The sequence below is a fragment of the Botrytis sinoallii genome (genome assembly GCF_014898435.1).
Source record: "Botrytis sinoallii strain Bc 23 chromosome Unknown BSIN_032, whole genome shotgun sequence".
Lineage (NCBI taxonomy): Eukaryota > Fungi > Ascomycota > Leotiomycetes > Helotiales > Sclerotiniaceae > Botrytis > Botrytis sinoallii.
Window position 1 is genome coordinate 1,148 of NW_024066059.1, and position 18,649 is coordinate 19,796.

At 43.7% G+C, this 18,649-nt stretch overlaps 7 protein-coding genes across 7 annotated transcripts; 2 read left to right on the forward strand and 5 right to left on the reverse strand.

Moving 5' to 3' along the window:
- Nucleotides 1–709: 709 nt before the first annotated feature.
- EAF02_011391 (uncharacterized protein) lies at nt 710–2,773 on the reverse strand (the record flags this gene model as incomplete). The annotated part of the gene is made up of 6 exons (XM_038907438.1): nt 710–1,205; nt 1,261–1,347; nt 1,401–1,996; nt 2,046–2,222; nt 2,278–2,479; nt 2,559–2,773. 6 exons carry the CDS (start codon nt 2,771–2,773, stop codon nt 710–712), a joined length of 1,773 nt encoding a protein of 590 aa, XP_038752660.1.
- Nucleotides 2,774–4,125: 1,352 nt separating this feature from the next.
- On the reverse strand, nt 4,126–5,926 carry EAF02_011392 (uncharacterized protein; the record flags this gene model as incomplete). The annotated part of the gene is made up of 3 exons (XM_038907439.1): nt 4,126–4,626; nt 4,678–5,330; nt 5,443–5,926. 3 exons carry the CDS (start codon nt 5,924–5,926, stop codon nt 4,126–4,128), a joined length of 1,638 nt encoding a protein of 545 aa, XP_038752661.1.
- A 1,103-nt stretch (nt 5,927–7,029) lies between these two features.
- On the forward strand, nt 7,030–7,956 carry EAF02_011393 (uncharacterized protein; the record flags this gene model as incomplete). Its single annotated transcript, XM_038907440.1, has 1 exon — nt 7,030–7,956. The coding sequence occupies one exon, from the start codon at nt 7,030–7,032 to the stop codon at nt 7,954–7,956; it is 927 nt and encodes a 308-aa protein (XP_038752662.1).
- A 747-nt stretch (nt 7,957–8,703) lies between these two features.
- EAF02_011394 (uncharacterized protein) lies at nt 8,704–9,420 on the reverse strand (the record flags this gene model as incomplete). The annotated part of the gene is made up of 4 exons (XM_038907441.1): nt 8,704–9,004; nt 9,057–9,118; nt 9,192–9,261; nt 9,407–9,420. The coding sequence occupies 4 exons, from the start codon at nt 9,418–9,420 to the stop codon at nt 8,704–8,706; spliced, it is 447 nt and encodes a 148-aa protein (XP_038752663.1).
- A 258-nt stretch (nt 9,421–9,678) lies between these two features.
- On the forward strand, nt 9,679–10,858 carry EAF02_011395 (uncharacterized protein; the record flags this gene model as incomplete). Its single annotated transcript, XM_038907442.1, has 6 exons — nt 9,679–9,681; nt 10,048–10,072; nt 10,142–10,224; nt 10,273–10,378; nt 10,462–10,649; nt 10,700–10,858. The coding sequence occupies 6 exons, from the start codon at nt 9,679–9,681 to the stop codon at nt 10,856–10,858; spliced, it is 564 nt and encodes a 187-aa protein (XP_038752664.1).
- Nucleotides 10,859–12,912: 2,054 nt separating this feature from the next.
- On the reverse strand, nt 12,913–15,597 carry EAF02_011396 (uncharacterized protein; the record flags this gene model as incomplete). Its single annotated transcript, XM_038907443.1, has 4 exons — nt 12,913–15,062; nt 15,113–15,145; nt 15,201–15,446; nt 15,495–15,597. 4 exons carry the CDS (start codon nt 15,595–15,597, stop codon nt 12,913–12,915), a joined length of 2,532 nt encoding a protein of 843 aa, XP_038752665.1.
- Nucleotides 15,598–17,078: 1,481 nt separating this feature from the next.
- EAF02_011397 (uncharacterized protein) lies at nt 17,079–18,612 on the reverse strand (the record flags this gene model as incomplete). Its single annotated transcript, XM_038907444.1, has 2 exons — nt 17,079–17,531; nt 17,593–18,612. The coding sequence occupies 2 exons, from the start codon at nt 18,610–18,612 to the stop codon at nt 17,079–17,081; spliced, it is 1,473 nt and encodes a 490-aa protein (XP_038752666.1).
- Nucleotides 18,613–18,649: the final 37 nt, after the last annotated feature.

The window sequence follows — 18,649 nt, forward strand, 5'->3', positions numbered from 1 at the left end:
TACCTACCTACCTACCTATCTACCTACCTACTAGCTAGGTATACCACGAACTGCATCCCAAAAGTCGTTCAAGTCCCCTTTGTCTTCTTTCTTGCCAGTGATTCTACTTCACAGCGCTTATGCATACATGCTCGAGTAATATCATTGCGAAAGATGTAGGTAGGTAGGCATGCAAGAAGCTCTAGCAACCCGTACATTAACAATCAAGGGTAGAGTATCTTTTCCTTTTCTTTTTCTTTTTCCTTCCCCCCTTCCCCCCCTCCCTCCCTCCCTATCCCGTCTTCTGCCTCGCTCGGCCAGCTTTTCCCCAAAGCCGGTCTTGAGCTGGATACCTCACCCTTGGATCTTAAAACCATCCTCGAGTTTGCGTACAAGACAAGAGCGAACCTAGCAACGACCTTTGAGTGCGGACCCTTCTTATGCCATATAGGAGATGTTTCGCAATTTGTAGTTGGTACATCCTTTGATTGATAGAGTTCATGTTGAATTGAAGAAGAAAGATCAAGGAATTGAAGTCTGAGATGACTTTCAAAAATAGAGTCGAAACTTGAAGTTAAACATTCATTTCCATTCATTTTGCTCATTTGATCATTATCTACTTTTGAACATGTACCACCTTCATTCTTTTAGTTTAGCTCCTCCAAGCCCAAATACTTTACGCTCGCAGCAAGATTGTATTTCGCCCTCTGCTCTGTTCTCCTCATGCAACTCAATGCCAAGTCCTCTTCGATTTCTTACTTTGCGGCTTAAATCTCTTCTTCATACCTCCACTTCCACTATCCCTCCCCAAAAGTGACCTCTTCAATTCTGTCTTCGCGAGACTTATTGGGTTTGGTCCATTCAAAGTGGTATTATATGTACTATTTGATGGCAAAACCTCGAATTGCATCGTTGCGTTGCCTTCTCTGTACGTGCTCTTTTGCGTTCCCGTCGTCAAGTAAGTTTTGTTACTGTCAATGCTAATCAATCCACTTTCGATATCCTTTCTTCCAATGACTCTTTCGAAGATTTCAAGAGAGGCAAGAGGTTGGTAGAAGGGAACTTCGTGACCGGACTCGTAAATGCGGGAGAAGGAGAAGAGTCCGGATTGCTTTACTTGACCGTGGACGATGGAGTCAGAGGTGGTAATATTGGTGTAGCCGGCGACGGAGTAGTTGGTGGCGTTTACCTCGTTAGCGACTACTTCTCCACCTAGCCAGTTGCAACTGGAGATTTGTGTTAGGAGGGATTTAAATTAATGTTGGTACTTGAAGTGCTTACTTGTAATCGGCATCACCGGCCATCATAGCAACGTAAACTCCTTGGCTAAGCAATGCTCTGACCGCCTCAATAGTACCAGACTCTCGACTATAAAGAGATTAGTAACCTTCGTGAAGTATATGCTTTTGACTTCCACTTACTCATCGTCGCCAGTAGAGGCAAAAGCGTTTCCTACTGTATTTGAAGAAGTAGTGAAATTCTGGAAAGCACCAATAGCAGCTTGAACCTTTGGTGTGTTGAGATATGATGTGTAGTAACCATATGGGAAAGGATCAGGTGTCAATTCTCTCATGTCATATTCATCTCTTCCCAAATAGATGTCATAGATACTTTCTACGAGATCAGCACAGAAAGCATCTGCAGCTTGACAGATCTCATTGATACCTCTCGCTGCACAGTCTTTGACTTGATCGACACAGTTTCCGGCACCATAGAGATTGTTGTAGAATTGGGCTTGTACGCTCTCGTTAAAGGGAGAATAGTCGTATGTGTTGCCAGGGTAGACGGTGAAGTTGTAGTAAGCTTGATATTGGATCAATGGATCATACCAACCATTTCCGATGAGAACCGATTCAAGGGAGATTTTATGAGCACCGGAGATGTTCTTGGCGTTTTGAGTTTCAATATACTCATTGTATATTGGCCCATAATGTCCACCATAACTCTCAGTCGCAAAGTGAAAGCCATTTCGAGAGTATTCAGGGAAAGCACCCATGAACCCTTGCAATGTTTTCCACTATATTCAAATCAGCACATCTCTCTGCAAGACCTAGGTCAAAACTTACGAAGTTGGGAGCTCCAGCCTGGGTAGTATTGACCGTAAGACTTTCATTTCCATAGCTATAAGTTCCACAGTCCGAACCCTGTGCATAGTCTGGACAAGTAGCATTTGGTAAAGTAATGATGTAACCCGAGCTAGGATCAACATATCCATTGACTGGAATCGAATATGAGAAACCGACCTGGTAAAGATTAGTTCACGAGTCTATCGCCTCTCTTTTTCCCAATTTCACATACCTGAGTAGGTTGATCAATATAAATCATGTTGCTGACATTATTCCAGCTATAAGGATTATTGATCACACTTCCCTCTGCATCAATATAACACGGTCCATTTTCCTCAAAAAGACCAATCATAGAAGAAGAGCCTGGTCCGCCGTTGATCCATACTGTTAATGGAGCCTCCGATGCGTTACCGTTACGGGTTTCGAAGAACCACCTAGAGGGATGTTAATTTAAAGATTATTCAGGAATGATGAGAGTTTGGTCAAATCTAGAGACCATAGGTAATAACATACCAAAAGACATGTTGATCTTCCTCGACATCCACATATCCCGAGTAACTCTTTACACCTTCCTGCGTTTCACATATACCAGTTGGGACTTCCTTGTATCGAACTGGTAAATCAAGGTATCCAGTGGCATTGATGAGATCTGTAGGAGCCTTGACGAATTGAGCAGCAACTGATGTTGCTGCCGTGAGAAGGATGGGTACCCGGAGTGAGGAATACATGACGGCGATGTGACATGTATTGATTGACGATGAGAAGGAGAGGTGAAGAAGAAGTAACAAAAAGGAGCAGGATTAATTAGAGCTACCGCCCTGTTTATCAATTACTCTGCAGACAAATCTAGAGCGGGGTTTTTCACCAGTGCCCAATGCATTTTCCATGCACGACGTAGAGTTCCTGCATACACTTTCTCAATTCACCTTTCAAGCTACAATAGCTCACTCAACTAAGTCTCAATTTACGAGCTCATCCCTACCTTATCTTGCACCCCAGACACGATAAATGCGCAATCCCCATAATTCGTTACTCATCAAATGAAGATCGGACGAGCTAAGCCGTCGTCGACATCTCGAAGAGGAAGGTACTGAAACATTGTAGCCTCCGTCGTCATCGATACCTTTCATCACGATAAGACAAACACACCTCGGAAGATTACCGGCCACCGGCTTTCAACGGTCAAAGCCTCATTATAATCAATAAGCAGTGCAACAGTGTAGGTATCCTGGGAGTATCGTGGGAACATTGTCATTACTTGAAAGTTTGATGCTAATGAGCGATTTTGACTGAAGAACAGTACGATAGAACTACGGAGTATTCCTAGGAATTAGCATTGAGTGTAGAAAAGAAATACGAAATGTCTGTTCGCAGCTTGGATAGCTGAGAGGATAATAATAATAAAATAAACTTCTTGCAATCTTCAGATTTAAAATTGATAAATTAAAAGCTTTTAATGTCCCATATCAGACTTGAACAATTGAATCCTCTCAACATCCCAATCAAAGTTCAAAAGTCAGATGCTTTCAATGTGTCAATCCAAGTGTGACAGTTAAATGTTTTGAATGTTCCAACTCAGATTTCACAGTACGACGCTTTCAATTTCATAATTAATATCGGACAATTAAATGTTCCTGCTGTATCAATCCAGACGGAACAATTAGATACTGGGTCGTTTGTATATACCAATTCATGTTTGACAATTAAATACTGCAAATGTCTAGGTCTCCCACGTCAATTTGTGAACAATCAAATGCTTTCTAGCTTCCTCAATGTCAAATCTCAAAAGGAGTGTATCTTAGGTACTTAAGCATAAAACTAATTTCGTCCATTGAGTAAATGAACACCAATTAGTAATCAAATAGAATAGTGGTCACTGAGCGAGTAAAAACTCAAAAGTTGATGTGTTTAATATATCAGATTAAGGTATATCCGTGTTATTCCGTTACTGTAGTACAGTCGAAAGAAAGTGCCCGATTCCCATCCATGCCATGCCCATCCTCATCGCAATAAATACAATTTGCTTCCTTCATTCCTCATCCATGCATATTCTAATCTAAGATTGCTAATATCTATAGATTTAGAGAGTATAATCATTCAACCATTTGTTGAGGAAATCCAACGAAGCCTCAGGTTGGTCCATTGGGACCATGTGTCCAGCACCAAAGATACGAGCGAATGTGAAGTTGCCACTGCTCTTGAAGGTACCAGTCTTGTCTCCATTCTCCAATTGGAGATCCTTGGTCTTGGCGGCGTTGAAATCCTTTTTGCCAGGCCATTCAAGAGCATCAGTCCATGCTTGATTTCCGAGCCAGTTGCAGATGAAATCAGCATCACCAGCGTAGATCAAGACTGGGATTTGCTCGAGGATACCTGGTACCAAACGGTGGAAAGGTTGCATCCAGTCACCTTGGAAAAGGAAGTTTCTGTTGATATCAAAGTTGCAGCTGTCATAACTGCTGACTTCAACACCAAGTTCCTTTTGAACATCGGCCTTGTTCAAGAACTCACTGATCCAGCCAAGGGCAGAGTAGCACAAGTTGCTGGTGTCTTCACATTTGCCACGGACATCATAAACATTCTACAATGTGTTAGTATCTTGTATTTCAAAAAATTGTTTAGTTTAACATACCTGTCCAGTTCTTTGGTAAGGTCCCATCATAGCATTGTTGCAGTAAATGCTTGCTGGGACACAAGACCAAACGCTCTCGCTATCGTAGCAGTTTTGAATCAAACTTTGGCAACGTGGAAGAGCGTTATCCATAGCTTGGCATGCACTGGCATCGAGAACGGCTGGCCATCCACCTTCACCACAAGCCATTGGTCTGTAGTGCTCATATTGTGTAAGTCCATCGGTCAAACCGTTACCGATGAGAACGGACTTGAGGTTGATGTTGCGTTTCTTGTGAGATAAGATTTCACTGGTGAAAACTGGAATGTAATGACCGGCATAAGATTCACCAGCAATGTGGAAATCTTGCTTGGCGTATTCAGGGAATTGTTTGAAAAACAAGGTGAGAAGAGCATAAACATCCTTGCCTGCAGCAATTGTGTTGCTAACAGATGAACCACTGTATGAGTAACCGACGTTAACCGGTTGGTCAAGGAAGATGACGGAAGCATTGGCGTTCCATGAGTATGGGTTGTTGTGTAGTTTGAGGTTTTTGTCAATTGAGGAAGGACCAAGTTCGAGGAAGAGGCCGGTCAAAGAAGAGCATCCTGGCCCTCCGTTCAACCAAAGAACGACTGGATCGTTCTTAGGGTCATTTCTAGATTCAAAGAACCCTAAATCTTATTAGCACATTTGTTCGTAGTTAAAGATGATATCGGAAGTGGTGGCGCTGTGATCAAGAAACGTGCTACATCGTTATGGCATCGGAAGAAAAGTAATACTCACAATAGAAAAGATGTTTATCATTCTCCTCATCATCCAAATAACCACTGTATTGCTTGACGGTATCAACACCGAGCTTACTAGGGTCAACCTTCTTAGCTCTCATGTTGTATTGCTCAAGCTTGCCATCAATTTCACGCTCCTTCTCTCCCTTTGAGTTCTCAACCCAAACGCTTTGGATATCTGCGCCCTTGACAATGTAATCCCAAGTAGAATCTGGTCTTTTTGTATGAGGTTTTGGTTGAGAGAAGAAGGTAGCTTTTTCCATCGCCTCTGGGAAAAGCATTGAAACTTCATCCCAGATAGCTTTGGCTTCGGCAGTCATGCCTTTCATGGAACCAGTGAGTTGACCCAAAGATTCCATTGATTTCGACCAAGCATCAGAGACTGGCTTTGTTGCTGATTTGAATGGGTTCTGGAGAACCTGTTGTTGAGGTATGGATGCCGCAGCAGCGCCCAAAAGGACGGTTGATGCGAGAAGCTTCATGATGAAGTGCAATGAAAATAGAAGCTGTGTTGTTGTAGTTTTATTCTATTTCATATGATGATGTCCAAAAAAGAAGGATGTTATGATAAAGAATAAAGAGATGGGAGATGGCAAGAAGAAGGATGAAAGATGAAAGATGAAAGATGAAGGGATGGATGGGATAGACGGGATCTTTGAATGGGGTTTCAAGGCGGTAACTGCTGAGCAAGTTGTTAGGGTAACCAAGAGCTACCCAAGTTGCTGATGTGCTCGTGCTTGTGCGTGTTGTGCTCGTGCCTCAGTTACCTACGTAGCAAGGCACCCTTGGGAGATGGAGGTTGGATGGATGCTTATCAGTCCAGCCATGGGAATTACCGCATCCAAAACAACATATGGCGGAAGAATGCTTCATCATCACAAGATCATTCCTTGGGTTAATATCATTGATTAAATATCTATCAAATCATCCATTTTATGATGTTAACCCTTCCTTATCATAATAATTGTTACATCAAGGTACCTCGAAATATCTCCAAAATATCAACGCAGAAGCTTGATATCATCGCAACTTGAAGCGGTCGGAGCTCATCCTTCCAACAGTTTGAAGAGAAACCCAGCGTATCACAACAGAGCCTGGGGCTAGTCTAAGATTCCCCTGACGCCACTGCATAGTAAATCTGTCAAGGTACCCGCGAGGGACACATGACTCCGGTCTCAGACTTTCATTCACCGATTAAACCATGATTCAGATGTGAATACTACTACTAGGTATGGTGGCTGTACGATAAAGGAGACTTTGATAGAGTCGTGCTTCTTTCATCAATGAAGAATCAAGATGGCTCATCGTGACTCATGATGAAGACATTGTACGAATTGTTGATATTGAGGTCTCTACGCTCTAAATCCCACTAATAAGATAAGTGTAGATAAGCTCGAGATGCTTAGAAATGACGGCGAACTTGGTATCAAACATGCCGTGCCTTTATTATTACATAGTGACTCAGCCGTTCCGCGGGGTGATGTAAGGGTAAACCCGCGCAAAAAGAAAAATCTCCAAGACCATTGAGAAAAAAAGATATTCCAAATTCCTTTTTTCGATCAACACCACTTTACGAACCGTCAAGATGCCCATCAATCAACCCTCTAACCAGATTAAACTCACAAACGTATCCCTTGTACGATACAAGAAGGCGAAAAAGCGTTTCGAAATCGCCTGCTACAAGAACAAAGTACTCGAATGGCGTTCCGGCAACGAAAAAGATATCGACAATGTTCTTCAAATCCCTAACGTATTCCTAAATGTTTCGCGAGGACAAACGGCACCAACGGCCGATTTAGCAAAGGCTTTTGGAAAAGATACTCCAGTGCAAGATATCATTCTCGAAATATTAAACAAGGGAGAATTACAAGTTGGAGAGAAGGAACGACATGCACAGTTGGAGCGAGTGCACAATGAAGTGATCAGTATCGTAGCCAGCAAACTTGTGGATCCAAAGTCGAAGCGGGTGTACACTACGGGAATGATAGAGAAAGCACTCGAGATGCTCAGTTCGCAGGGTTCGCAAGCACAGGAAAAAGATAAGAATCTGGGCAGCGAAACCGCAACTCCGACGACGGGAGAAGAAGGGGAGGCAAAGCCAATACCTAGAGCGAGAGAACATGCTTGGACGGGTGTTGTGGCTACGAAGAGCGCAAAGAGTCAGGCGTTGGAAGCGATGAAGGCGTTGATTGCTCACCAGCCGATTCCAGTCGCGAGAGCGAGGATGAGGTTGAGAGTTACGTTACCTACCAAGATTTTAAAGCAGGTGGTGAAGGCTCCTGGACCAAAATCTGCTGATGAGGGAGAGGCCGATAAGAAGGAGACGGTCAAGGATAGGGTATTGGGATATGTAGAGCAAGTCGAGACTCAGGATGTGATGGGTTCAGAGTGGGAGGTAGTAGGGTTTGTAGAACCCGGTGCATTTAAGGGAATAGGAGATTTTATCAGTACCGAGACGAAGGGACAGGGAAGAGTCGAAGTGTTGGATATGGCTGTTACTCATGAAGATTAAGAGTCCAAGTATTCCGTTGCAACTTGGGTTTGGTATCATTTAGCGGGTCTAGAATGGCGTTGGGGGTAGCAAAAGTAGTTTACATTTTACCTAGTAGTTATATATCCTGTAGGTTGATTCATTTATCATTTTAAGAATCAAAGAAAGTTACGTCGTACACACGTGCAGATATAATCATAGCATTTTGACACAAGTTCAGCTACGGGAGAATGATCTCATGCAGCTTAAAGGTCCGACTTAAACATTCTCTGCTTGAAATTCGTTAAGAACAAAACGTGATGCAGATGTACCCTCCATTAGTTGCCACTTGCTCCTTCCAAATCTAGAATTACAGGACCTTTGAGAAATAGGGTACTGCCTTCCCTGCGAAGGAAAGCATAATATGCGAAGGAAAGTATAATACGCGAAGGGGTAACAGAAAATACATTGTCACCTGTACTCTATGATAAATGCGCAGCTAACAATTTCAATCACGGTTTTGGGGCGTTTGGACTCCAGATTCTTTGTAAAAACAGCTCTCATAATTCGTAGGCATACCTAAAAATCAATCTTCGCAAATTGTTCTGAAAGCACATAAGATTATAGTGAAGCCATTGATGATTTATTGTTTCCTTTTCATGAACTGATTTCCCTGGGGCATGCCCAGTAACAGCATCATGCTGTAGAAGCTGTTAAGCCAGATGTAAAGTACCAGTCCATCGCAAAAGCCACACTCCACCCAACCGTAAATCCCAGAAGCGCAAATATTTAGTTTCCCTTCTTCTTGGAAACACCGACGGTTCTACCTCTGCGACCAGTGGTCTTGGAGTGTTGTCCACGGACACGGAGACCCCAGTAGTGACGGAGACCACGGTGAGCACGGATCTTCTTGAGGCGTTCCAAATCGTCACGGAGCTTGGAGTCGACACCGTTGGCGAGAACTTGGGAGTCCTTACCATCGACGATATCGCGTTGTCTGTTGAGGAACCAGGATGGGATCTTGTACTGGGTTGGGTTTTGGATGATGGTAACGATTCTCTCGAGCTCTTCGGAGGTGAGTTCACCAGCGCTGTAATTAATTAGTCCACTGTCCTTCTACTCGTGTCTAATGTGGTCCATACCGCTTGTTGAGATCGACATCAGCTTTCTTGCAGACCAAGTTGGAGTAACGACGTCCGACACCCTAAAATGGAATTAGAATGATGGCAAGGCGACGGGAACGATGGGATTTTGCCTTTATCTTAGTTAATGCGAACATAACTTTCTGCTTTCCTCACGTTGGTGTTGAGTAGACGCAGAATGTATTGAAAGTTGGACTTCTCCCCGCTGTAACCAAGTTGTCAGCAAAATGTCGAAGTTGGGGGACCAGAAGCTATTTTTTTGAAGCGCAACCTCACTAAAGGTCGCAAAACAAAATTTCCAGCAATTCGGTCTTAAAATAAGGAGAAAAGGGCGGAATTGGGTTTCGTACGTAACTAAAGACATATTGGGCGACGGTATCTTGAATTGTCGATGGTGTCGAGAGGCGTTTCGAGAGGTCAAAAATGTTCATACAATTCGCTTCACTTCAGGAAAGTGCAAAAGTCGATTTTAGCGCGCTTTCCGTATTTGGCTTAGTCAAGTCATGTGTTTAGGGCAAACTACAATCAAGCGAGCCAAAACGGATGGAACTCCCAAAAATTTACAGCATCAAGATCATACCGAAATTTTCCGTACTAACGACCGCAGCAACCAAACGTCAAGATGGTACGTTGAATGTGTTTCCTATTGTTACTCTGGAGGTTGTACGATTGTTTGGAATCAATTGCGACAATTAGATGTTGGAAAATGGATGATTGGGGACTTGGTGATGGAGGGGCCGACTGCAGGGAAATTCGAAGTCGCTGAGCCAGATCTATGGCTCAACTGATCTGGAAAGCTTTGCAAAAGATTTCGCTGGTGGTGGAAGGACTTTATTTCAAAGAAATCTGGCACTGCTGAGTCGAGTTCTCGGTTCCTTTGTACTGGGTACATGGCAGATTGCGCTGGTGACGGAAGACTTATCTGTGCCGTCATATTTTGGATACACAGCTTTTACTTGGATAAATTGCTAACCAATATTTCTGTTTACAGGTACGATACGCTGCTACTGAGATAGGTACGAAAACGCAATCGACTTTGCTTGCCTCCGATACCTCCCATGGGTAATTGCTGACTTTACGATCAGAATCGGCCAAGAGCGCCAGATCCCGCGGTTCTTACCTCCGTGTTTCTTTCAAGAATACCCGTGAGACAGCACAAGCTATCAACGCAAGTTTTCGAAGCCCTTACGACTCGACAAGTACTAATAATTCGTAGGGATGGAAGCTCCAGCGCGCCGTCAAGTTCCTTGAGAACGTTCAAGAACACAAGGAGGCTGTCCCAATGAGAAGATACGCCGGAGGAACTGGACGTGCTGCTCAAGGTATGTTCGAGCATCGATATCAGAAGGGAATCGAGAAGTTCGGGTTAGAAAAGAACGGGAGGCTGATAGGGATATTTCAATAGGAAAGCAATTCGGTGTTACCCGTGCTAGATGGCCAGTCAAGTCCGCCGAGTTCCTCCTCGGTCTCTTGAAGAACGCTGAGGCCAACGCCGATACCAAGGGTCTCGATACCGGAAACTTGATCGTTAAGCACATCCAAGTCAACCAAGCACCAAAGCAACGTCGCCGAACTTACCGTGCTCACGGTCGTGTAAGTTCATATCGAAAGCCTACGATACACCCAGTACTAATATTGAACAGATCAACCCATACATGTCAAATCCCTGCCACATCGAATTGATCTTGACCGAAGGAGAGGAAGTTGTTCAAAAGTCCGAGGCCGTTGTTGGACGTGAGACCGCACACTTGTCTTCAAGACAACGTGGTGCTCGTATCCGTCAAGCTATCACTGCTGCATAGATGTTCTCTTTTTATGGTTGGCTGGGGTTTGCGCGATTGGGCATTGATATGAAGGTCATCATACAAGGATATCTCAAAAAATGGATGGCTTGTACAGGTGACATATTGCTGCACTATAAATGAACCATTAAATGAAATTCTTGCAGAAAATTTAATTGCCTCTTGACGAATTTATCTGACTCTTTCCACGGGTGCTTGTGATATATTTGCTATTTGTTCTCGAGTACTGCCAAGTCAGGCACAGTCTTATGGGAGTTGGAGAACCCTCAAGCTTCAGGATGGATCAGACACTAGCTATTACCTGCAGGTCTCAATTCTCTTTCACGAGCCAGACGCGGGCCTAGATCGTTCTAAAACGGTTGGCAACTCAGCAGCGCGGCAGTTGGCTTTAAGCAACTAAAGAGATCTCGGCATCTTCAGTATCTACATCCCAGCTCTCCATACCTCGACACACCCCGGCTCAGGCCCTGTCTACTTGCAGCAAAACCTCGTAAAGCACCTCAAAATACCCGGCTAGCTCCTCCGCTCATCGAATACAGCAATACGTAGGTAGATACCTACATGAGTCGATCTTCATTCCGGATATCTCGCTACCAGTTTTACACATACAAGTCCAAATCCCTTTTACACCTCATCGAATATGAATAGCATAGTGTCTCAATACAGCATAGCACATTAACGCCGTCTGTCACCCAAATATCCCTCAAGCTTTAAACGAGCAAGAGATTAGGCCACTATGCCACTCTTCCACATGACTGTCACCTTAATAATCGATTCATTCCACACCGAGTTCCCTAAGGACGCCCATCATCTACCCAAACTTTCTCGTTCCGCTCTTCCCGCTCCCTCCTCCTCGATGCTTATCTCGATCTCTATCTTACTCTATCTTCGGTCCTCAAACATACCATCGCCCTTTCAATCTCCCACCGTTCATCTCCATCTCATATACTCCCTCAAATCCCCACCCCACCCCATCACCCCATCATCCCACTTCACTCACTCCATCAATCTATCACTATCCAAATCTACGTTTCTTCCTTCTTTCTTTCACGCACTCTCTTTATTGTCATGATCATCACCACTATCATCAGCAACCTTCTAATCTCACCAATACAATCTAGGGTTTATCCCCAACCATGGCTATACCTCTTTAAGGGGACACGAGCAATCAAGATAAAAAGAGAAGAGAGTAGGAGAGGGGGAAATGATTGGCAGGAGGGAACAGATCAGGTTGTTCAGTTATCAGGATAAACTTATTTGAAGTTTTCAAATAGCCTTCTCGACTGCAGTCTAAGCATCGCTTTGGATCAAATTCAAATGGTATGAAATATCGAATGCATTCCAAACATCGTAATGACTTCGAATATCGGAAGCTACCAAGACCATCGAGCACCTTGTACTCATCATTATTTTATAGCATGCAATCACGTCACATCAATGCACCACATTATTTTGATCGATTTTCATTATGTAAATTATACACTATTCCTACAAAGTAACAAGAATTTTCCGACTATCTTCGTCGTTATCATTCATGTCAGTTCCCAAAGCGCCATGGAGGGTTTCATGTCAACATTCCAATGATTGATAGATATCAGCAAATCTGTGATACAGAAGGTGCATCTGATCTAATCAATGGTGTTGAACACAATTATTCGTGATCTTGAAACATCCGACATCTTCGCTGAACTCCCTTCCCAATGATTTTCCATATCAAATTCCCGTCCAATCCAGATATAAGTCGTGAGACCAATTGTTTACCCTGATATGCAACCTGAAATGCAAGTTTGAGACAATACCAAGAGCCCATTCGTTATGCTTTGGTGTCATGCCCTAATGACCCCGCCATGCTGCCGAAAGAAAGAAAAAAGATGGTAGTATACAAGAAATAGGTGTATGAGATGATAAAGCCATCCTAAGACATCTTTATTCCATACAAACACACCCCAAAGAAAGAAAGAAATTATGGTACCAGTAAGATTAGTACGATGAAAACCTAGGTAATTGCAATTTTTGTCCCTGTAAAACATGAGAACAATTATTGATGCATCAAATTAAACTTCAGGAGCTGAATTCGGAGTTGGAGCTGCAGCTACAATGGATCCATTGAATCTTCCAAAGCCAGCGCGTAGAATCCCATCATGATTTGCTTCAGTTGTTAGCTGCAAAGGTAAATTTCCCCAACCAAGAGTCATGTTCCACGCATTTTGTAGAATTTCAACTTCAAGATCGCTCATCGCATTTGTGATCGAAGCAAGTAGGCTGTCACCCGGCTTCATCATGATGCTCTCATAGTCATTGATTCTCTTTGTTACTCCGGCAGGTACGGATCCGCGCTGCTCACCACCACCTTCGTGAATTGCTGATTGATTGAATTCAAGAGGGAGTCGGGCATATCCACATGACTTGAAAACGAGTTGTTTCAAACTACTCTTAGTTCTAGGTTGAGGCTCTGCACCAAGTTCTTTGGCATGACGCAAATCTGCTAGTCTATTACCAGGAGTCAAAGTGTCAATAACCTGAGCCCAGGAGCCATTGCGAGGTTCATCGAGCCATGCTGGTTGGGCATTTGAATTGGTCATGACCGCTGGCAACTGAGTTGCTGGCGGTGCTGCTGCTAGAAATGGTGGCAGTGCAGCCATGTTGGGTGGAAACAAGGCGGCATGTGCAGCAAGATGATGATTATTCGCGAAGCCCATGTTTGCCGCCATATCTACCGCCATGGCTTGTGCCAAAGCATTTTGCTGGTGATTTGCTCGAGGCATTGGGTGTTGTCCAGGGCGAATGAAGGCGGTCAATGAAACCGAGTCAAGTGTTAAGGATTGAAGGCTGCATTGTTTGAGATCTTTGACAAAGCGCGTGAACATATGTGGACTTAACCAGCAATTCTTCAATGACAGATTCTTGATATAGGGTAGTGACAGAACTTCCTTCTCTCCTTTTCTACTAACCATGCTCATTGAATCTGATACTATGGGAGCAGCAAGTATATGCTGGTTCCGGCAGAAAAGACCGGGAGCATACTCTCCACCGCCGACCCATTCAAAATGTAAAGACTCGATCTGCTGTCGTCGAGATATTTGTTTGGAAAGGAGCTGAAAGACACCAATGACAGCCTTAGATGGACGTAACTTGATATCTTGAACCCAACTGGTAGGAAGTTTGACAAGTTCACGCCAGTCGGGGATTATGCCTAGAGATAGCTCAAGCAAATTTGGTAGACTATCCCAGAAGTCATCGCGTACGAGGTTTGGTAAATGTCTGTTTGGCAAACGGGCGATGGTAAGTTTCTTAACACCGGTGAATGTGACTGGGCTGTCAATAACGGCAATAGTAAAAGTTTGCATGAATGCTCGCTGTGCCCATTCGAGTTCAAGTAGCATTTCTTTTTGTGCGCCAGTGAGTTCGTTCGGCTTTAGACAATGGCTCTTTGACGTCGACTTGCGCTTACGACCCGGGGCGCCATTAAATCTAGAACGTCCGGGAGCATTGTTGGAAACGATGCCTTCGCTTTGACCATCACGCTCGTCTTCGCCATCAGTTGAAACTCTATCCTCTGTGTTCAATCTTTCATCATCATCATCTTCGTCATCTACTGCAGGATTGCCAGTTCCGAAATGATTTCCAAGTATACGAGCAATACCCTCTTCGAAATCAGCATAAGGAATGGAAGGTGCATTAGGGACTCCAGCTTGTCGAACTTGTGTACGTGCATTCGCGGGGCCCCCGTTGGAGAGAGATTGGTCGAGAGATTGGTTGGTTTGATCGCTGCCAAATACTGATTCCTGGAACACTCTTTGGAGTAACGAACGTGTATCATTTAAAAGCTCTGTTCGAAAAGGTGAAGTAATTTGATTAGGTCGCATGTTCTGCTTTGGCTCAGGTTCAGGTTCTGGTTTGAATCTTGTTGATCCAAATACCGCGGGTTTGTCGCCACGCTGAGCAACTTTATGGTTAACGTCTGGTCCAGCAAGCCATCCCAAGCCCCCATCAATAGAGAGGCCAAGTTCTTCTGCTGCTACAATGAATTGAAATGCCTTTGTCATGGTTCGAGTTTCATCAGCTTTCTGCTCTAGACCCTCTAATTGTGCATATCTATTATATTCCTGAAATGGCCATTTGTAAGAACCCCAGAAAGTTGTGATTGTGTCGTGATCATGCTTTATAGGAGGTTTAATCAACTTTGCAATATCGACCTCGAAGGCTAATTAAGTTATTAGCAATTTGTAAATATTTAGGGGTGAAATGACATACACATAGCAAAGTGTCTGATGTGCCGACCGAAACCTAAGAAACATTAGTAAGGCTGAAGATTAAGTAGATAGACTCAACAACTATATACCTTGAAAGATACGCATGCCCTTGTCTTGTAATAATATTGAGCTATGAGAAGTGGACGGCTCGGAAGCGATGCCATAAATCTCTGGTCTAAATGGAACCACTACATATTTGAAAAGGTATTCGGAAACATTTGCTTCAAACTCATGATTTACCAATCGCATGCTATGGATGCTGGATCGAGGTAGATTCATGATGATGAGATTGAATATCTCCACCGGGACTTTATTGGGTGGCCAGCTAGCTTGACCTACTTTGGTCAATGAATTGGATTATGAGAATGAGTCTCAAAACCTACTTGTTGTCATCGTCATGACTTCTTTTCCTTTTCCTTTTGCCGTCTGCGCCTGGTCGGGAGTTCTTTCGCTAAGTTTGCGACGCTTTGGAGAATTGATATCCATTATATGTGAGAGAGACTATAGACAAATTCAAGTGAAGTAAGGTGCGGGGCACGTACAGCAACACAGGAAAGAGCGATCCTGATGTCCTTTAATTTCAGTGCGAGGTACCTTGAGGATTATTTCGTTCTGAAAAAGAGTGAATACCAAGAGGATTTCTCTTGATCTTGTCTGTGATTGCAATTGTAATCATGCACTTCTGTGCGCCGTTATACGACGATAATCTTCTTCAAAGAGTTGTAAGGTTACAGAAATGAATTGAGGAACACTCCTAAGGAAAGAAGAGAACTAAAGCAAAAATCTATGCTTCTCTCATTAACGGAACTCCAAATCTTTGCGAGTACTTTTTGTAAATACTTTTGATGGTATGGAGAATTGGTTATGAGGATGCGATGAAATGTTGTTGTTCATTAGGCTGGGGTTTGTCTGCCCCTCAGGTGGAAGAACGTCATGCTAGTTTGCTTCGGAAGTGCAATTAGCGTAAGGTTGTTGACAGCCTTGTCTGTTGATGCCTAAGGCCACTATAGCCTATCTGGACTTTGCTCGGATTCGGTCCCTTGATCTATGAATCTTCTTCTATATCACTTGCATTGTATTCAAATATACGTTTAGTACAGAAACAACTCCATCTCAACCCTTACACTTTATACACCGGACACATTGTCTAATTTTGACGAATCTCATGTTTTGGTACTCCATTTCAACTTCCACATGTATTCCGGACAGCTAGAAGGGTCCGGAGATACTGGTAGCCTTGCAGAATGGTACAACAAGGATACCAGGGATAGATAGAGTACATCTGTTTTGGAGTTACGCGGGTAAGTCCGCTTTAAGAAGTCTTCTTTGAGAGCTATCTTGGGACGAAAGGAGAATCGGGCATCTCAGTCAAGTGTGATTATTCGACCAGGCTCAATGCTAACCTTGATGTCCTTTCACAGTACGCTGCGGTATATTAATACAGAAAGGGGGGCTGCTGAACGATACAAGTATATATGTCTCCAATGGCATGTATCTGAATTGAGTACCGGAGTGGCTAAAACGAGTATCTCATTCAATTTTTGATCTTCAGAGACTCGGAAGATTGCTACAAATGCTTAGACTTCGATCTCTTGCCCATGTTACCGGTATGCTGGCCTGCTAAAATTGCGAACTAATCGTCTTCTCTCTCTCCTTTGTTCTGCGCCAAAGAATGCTCACGAAACCTCACAATCTGTTGATCCTCTATTCAGATGCAGACATAAGACATGCTCCAATGTGTAGCTATTTGTCTATTCTAGTGTCTTAACCTATATTGAGAATCATGTCTGATCCTAATGGGACTTCTGGACAATACTATACAAAGTTGGTTTTTAATCTGAGAAACCTGTTCCATAGACTTGTTCCATAGACTTGTGATCTCGAGCGAACAGTATATCAACAATCAGACTTTTAATGCAAGTGGTGGTTAATAGTCTCAAAGACCTCTGACGAAAGTCGACATTCCATCAAACAATTTTAGCACATCTGCCTATATCCACCCCTGCACCATTGTAGAGTTGCCTCAATTTTGTTCTAGGCTTTTCTCCTTCAATTGATGAGTCGAAACTTGGCGTTCTAGATATCCTTGACGCATGTCTCTTTAGCATTATGCTTGATGGCGAGTTTTCAGCGGCTGGTAATGATAGCAATATATTGTCTGCCGAATTTTGTTTGGAGGCTGTGGCTTCACTAGATTCATCCTTCATTGCTTGAAGTGGTATATCTACCCGGGCTTCATCTAGGTACGTACTATGGGACCATGCAGACTCCAACCCTGGAAGAAATTGCTCTAGCTCGCGCATTTCGACCCAGGTTATTGTATCTTTGGTCATAGCAATATATAAGTCTTCAATTTTACCAAACCCGTCAAGGACAGCGCAGTGCGTCTTCAAGAAGTTAACATCATAATCGCCGAAGGCCTGTTCGGTTGGAGTTAGTATCGTCGACACAGGCAAAAGAACAGTTCCGGGGCATACTCACTAACTGTGCGTCTAGTTCTCGAAGCATAGGAAGGCCTCTTAGATTTTTGACATCACAGATCTTGGCCACTAGCGGTTGCCAAGCCCTTCCTCGCAGGACTGGCGCAAAAGCAGAACTCACGGCCTCCTTGAAAGAATCACTATTCGTGTCGGACACAACTATCTTTTGATGCAAGCCTCGGGATAGGCATCTTTTGTAAGCTGCCGTGTCCTTTTCAAAGGGGAAAGGCTGGGATGATGTGGGCATAAGGGAGACATGTACAGTCCATGAACAAGTTTCACATCGATCACCCGAAAGATCTCTTTCCGGGAATTCCTGACCTGATGCAAAACCATTCATAGGCAATTTAAAACCCCCTATAGCACCACCTTCTCCAGAATTTGTCGTGTTCTCAACTGCGATCTGCAACTTCGCAGTAGGAGGCGTTGATGCTTTTCTTCGTCGACTCCTTTTTGAAGGCGTGAGAGCTTGCGCCGAGATATTTTCAAGAGCGTCTACTCTATCTTCTACTTTCATTGACGCATCGTCCAACTCGATCATCCTAGCATGAATTCTGTGTACGTCATCCACCAATCCTTCGATCCGATCATCGTAATGTGGTATTCGCTTGTTCAAGAGGCCAACGTTCTGCCAAAGACCGCCGATGCCACGATGAATATTTCGCATCTCAAGTTCGCGTTCCAAGTTCTCTTTTTCCACAAGCTCTTCTAATTTTATAAGCCGATCAAACAAGCCACCTTTCCCTATACGCCGCTCTCGATCTAGCTCCTTCTCGAGAGTACCAATCCTCAACTTCAACGCATCTAATTCTTCTTTACTAGAAGATTCTGGGTCTGAATTGTGATATACTGCCTGGTGTCCGCAATGGCACAAACTGCCTGGAATGGACCTGTTGGATGCAAATCCGACGCACGCGCATCGCAGCTGCTTCGATTCAGGATATAGCAGAATGAATCTGCAACCACCCTTGGGAAGATGTGAATCATCTGTATGAGTTTTGTCGAAATGGGGATCAGACATGCTCGTAGCATCTGATGCTATAAGAAAGTAAAAAACT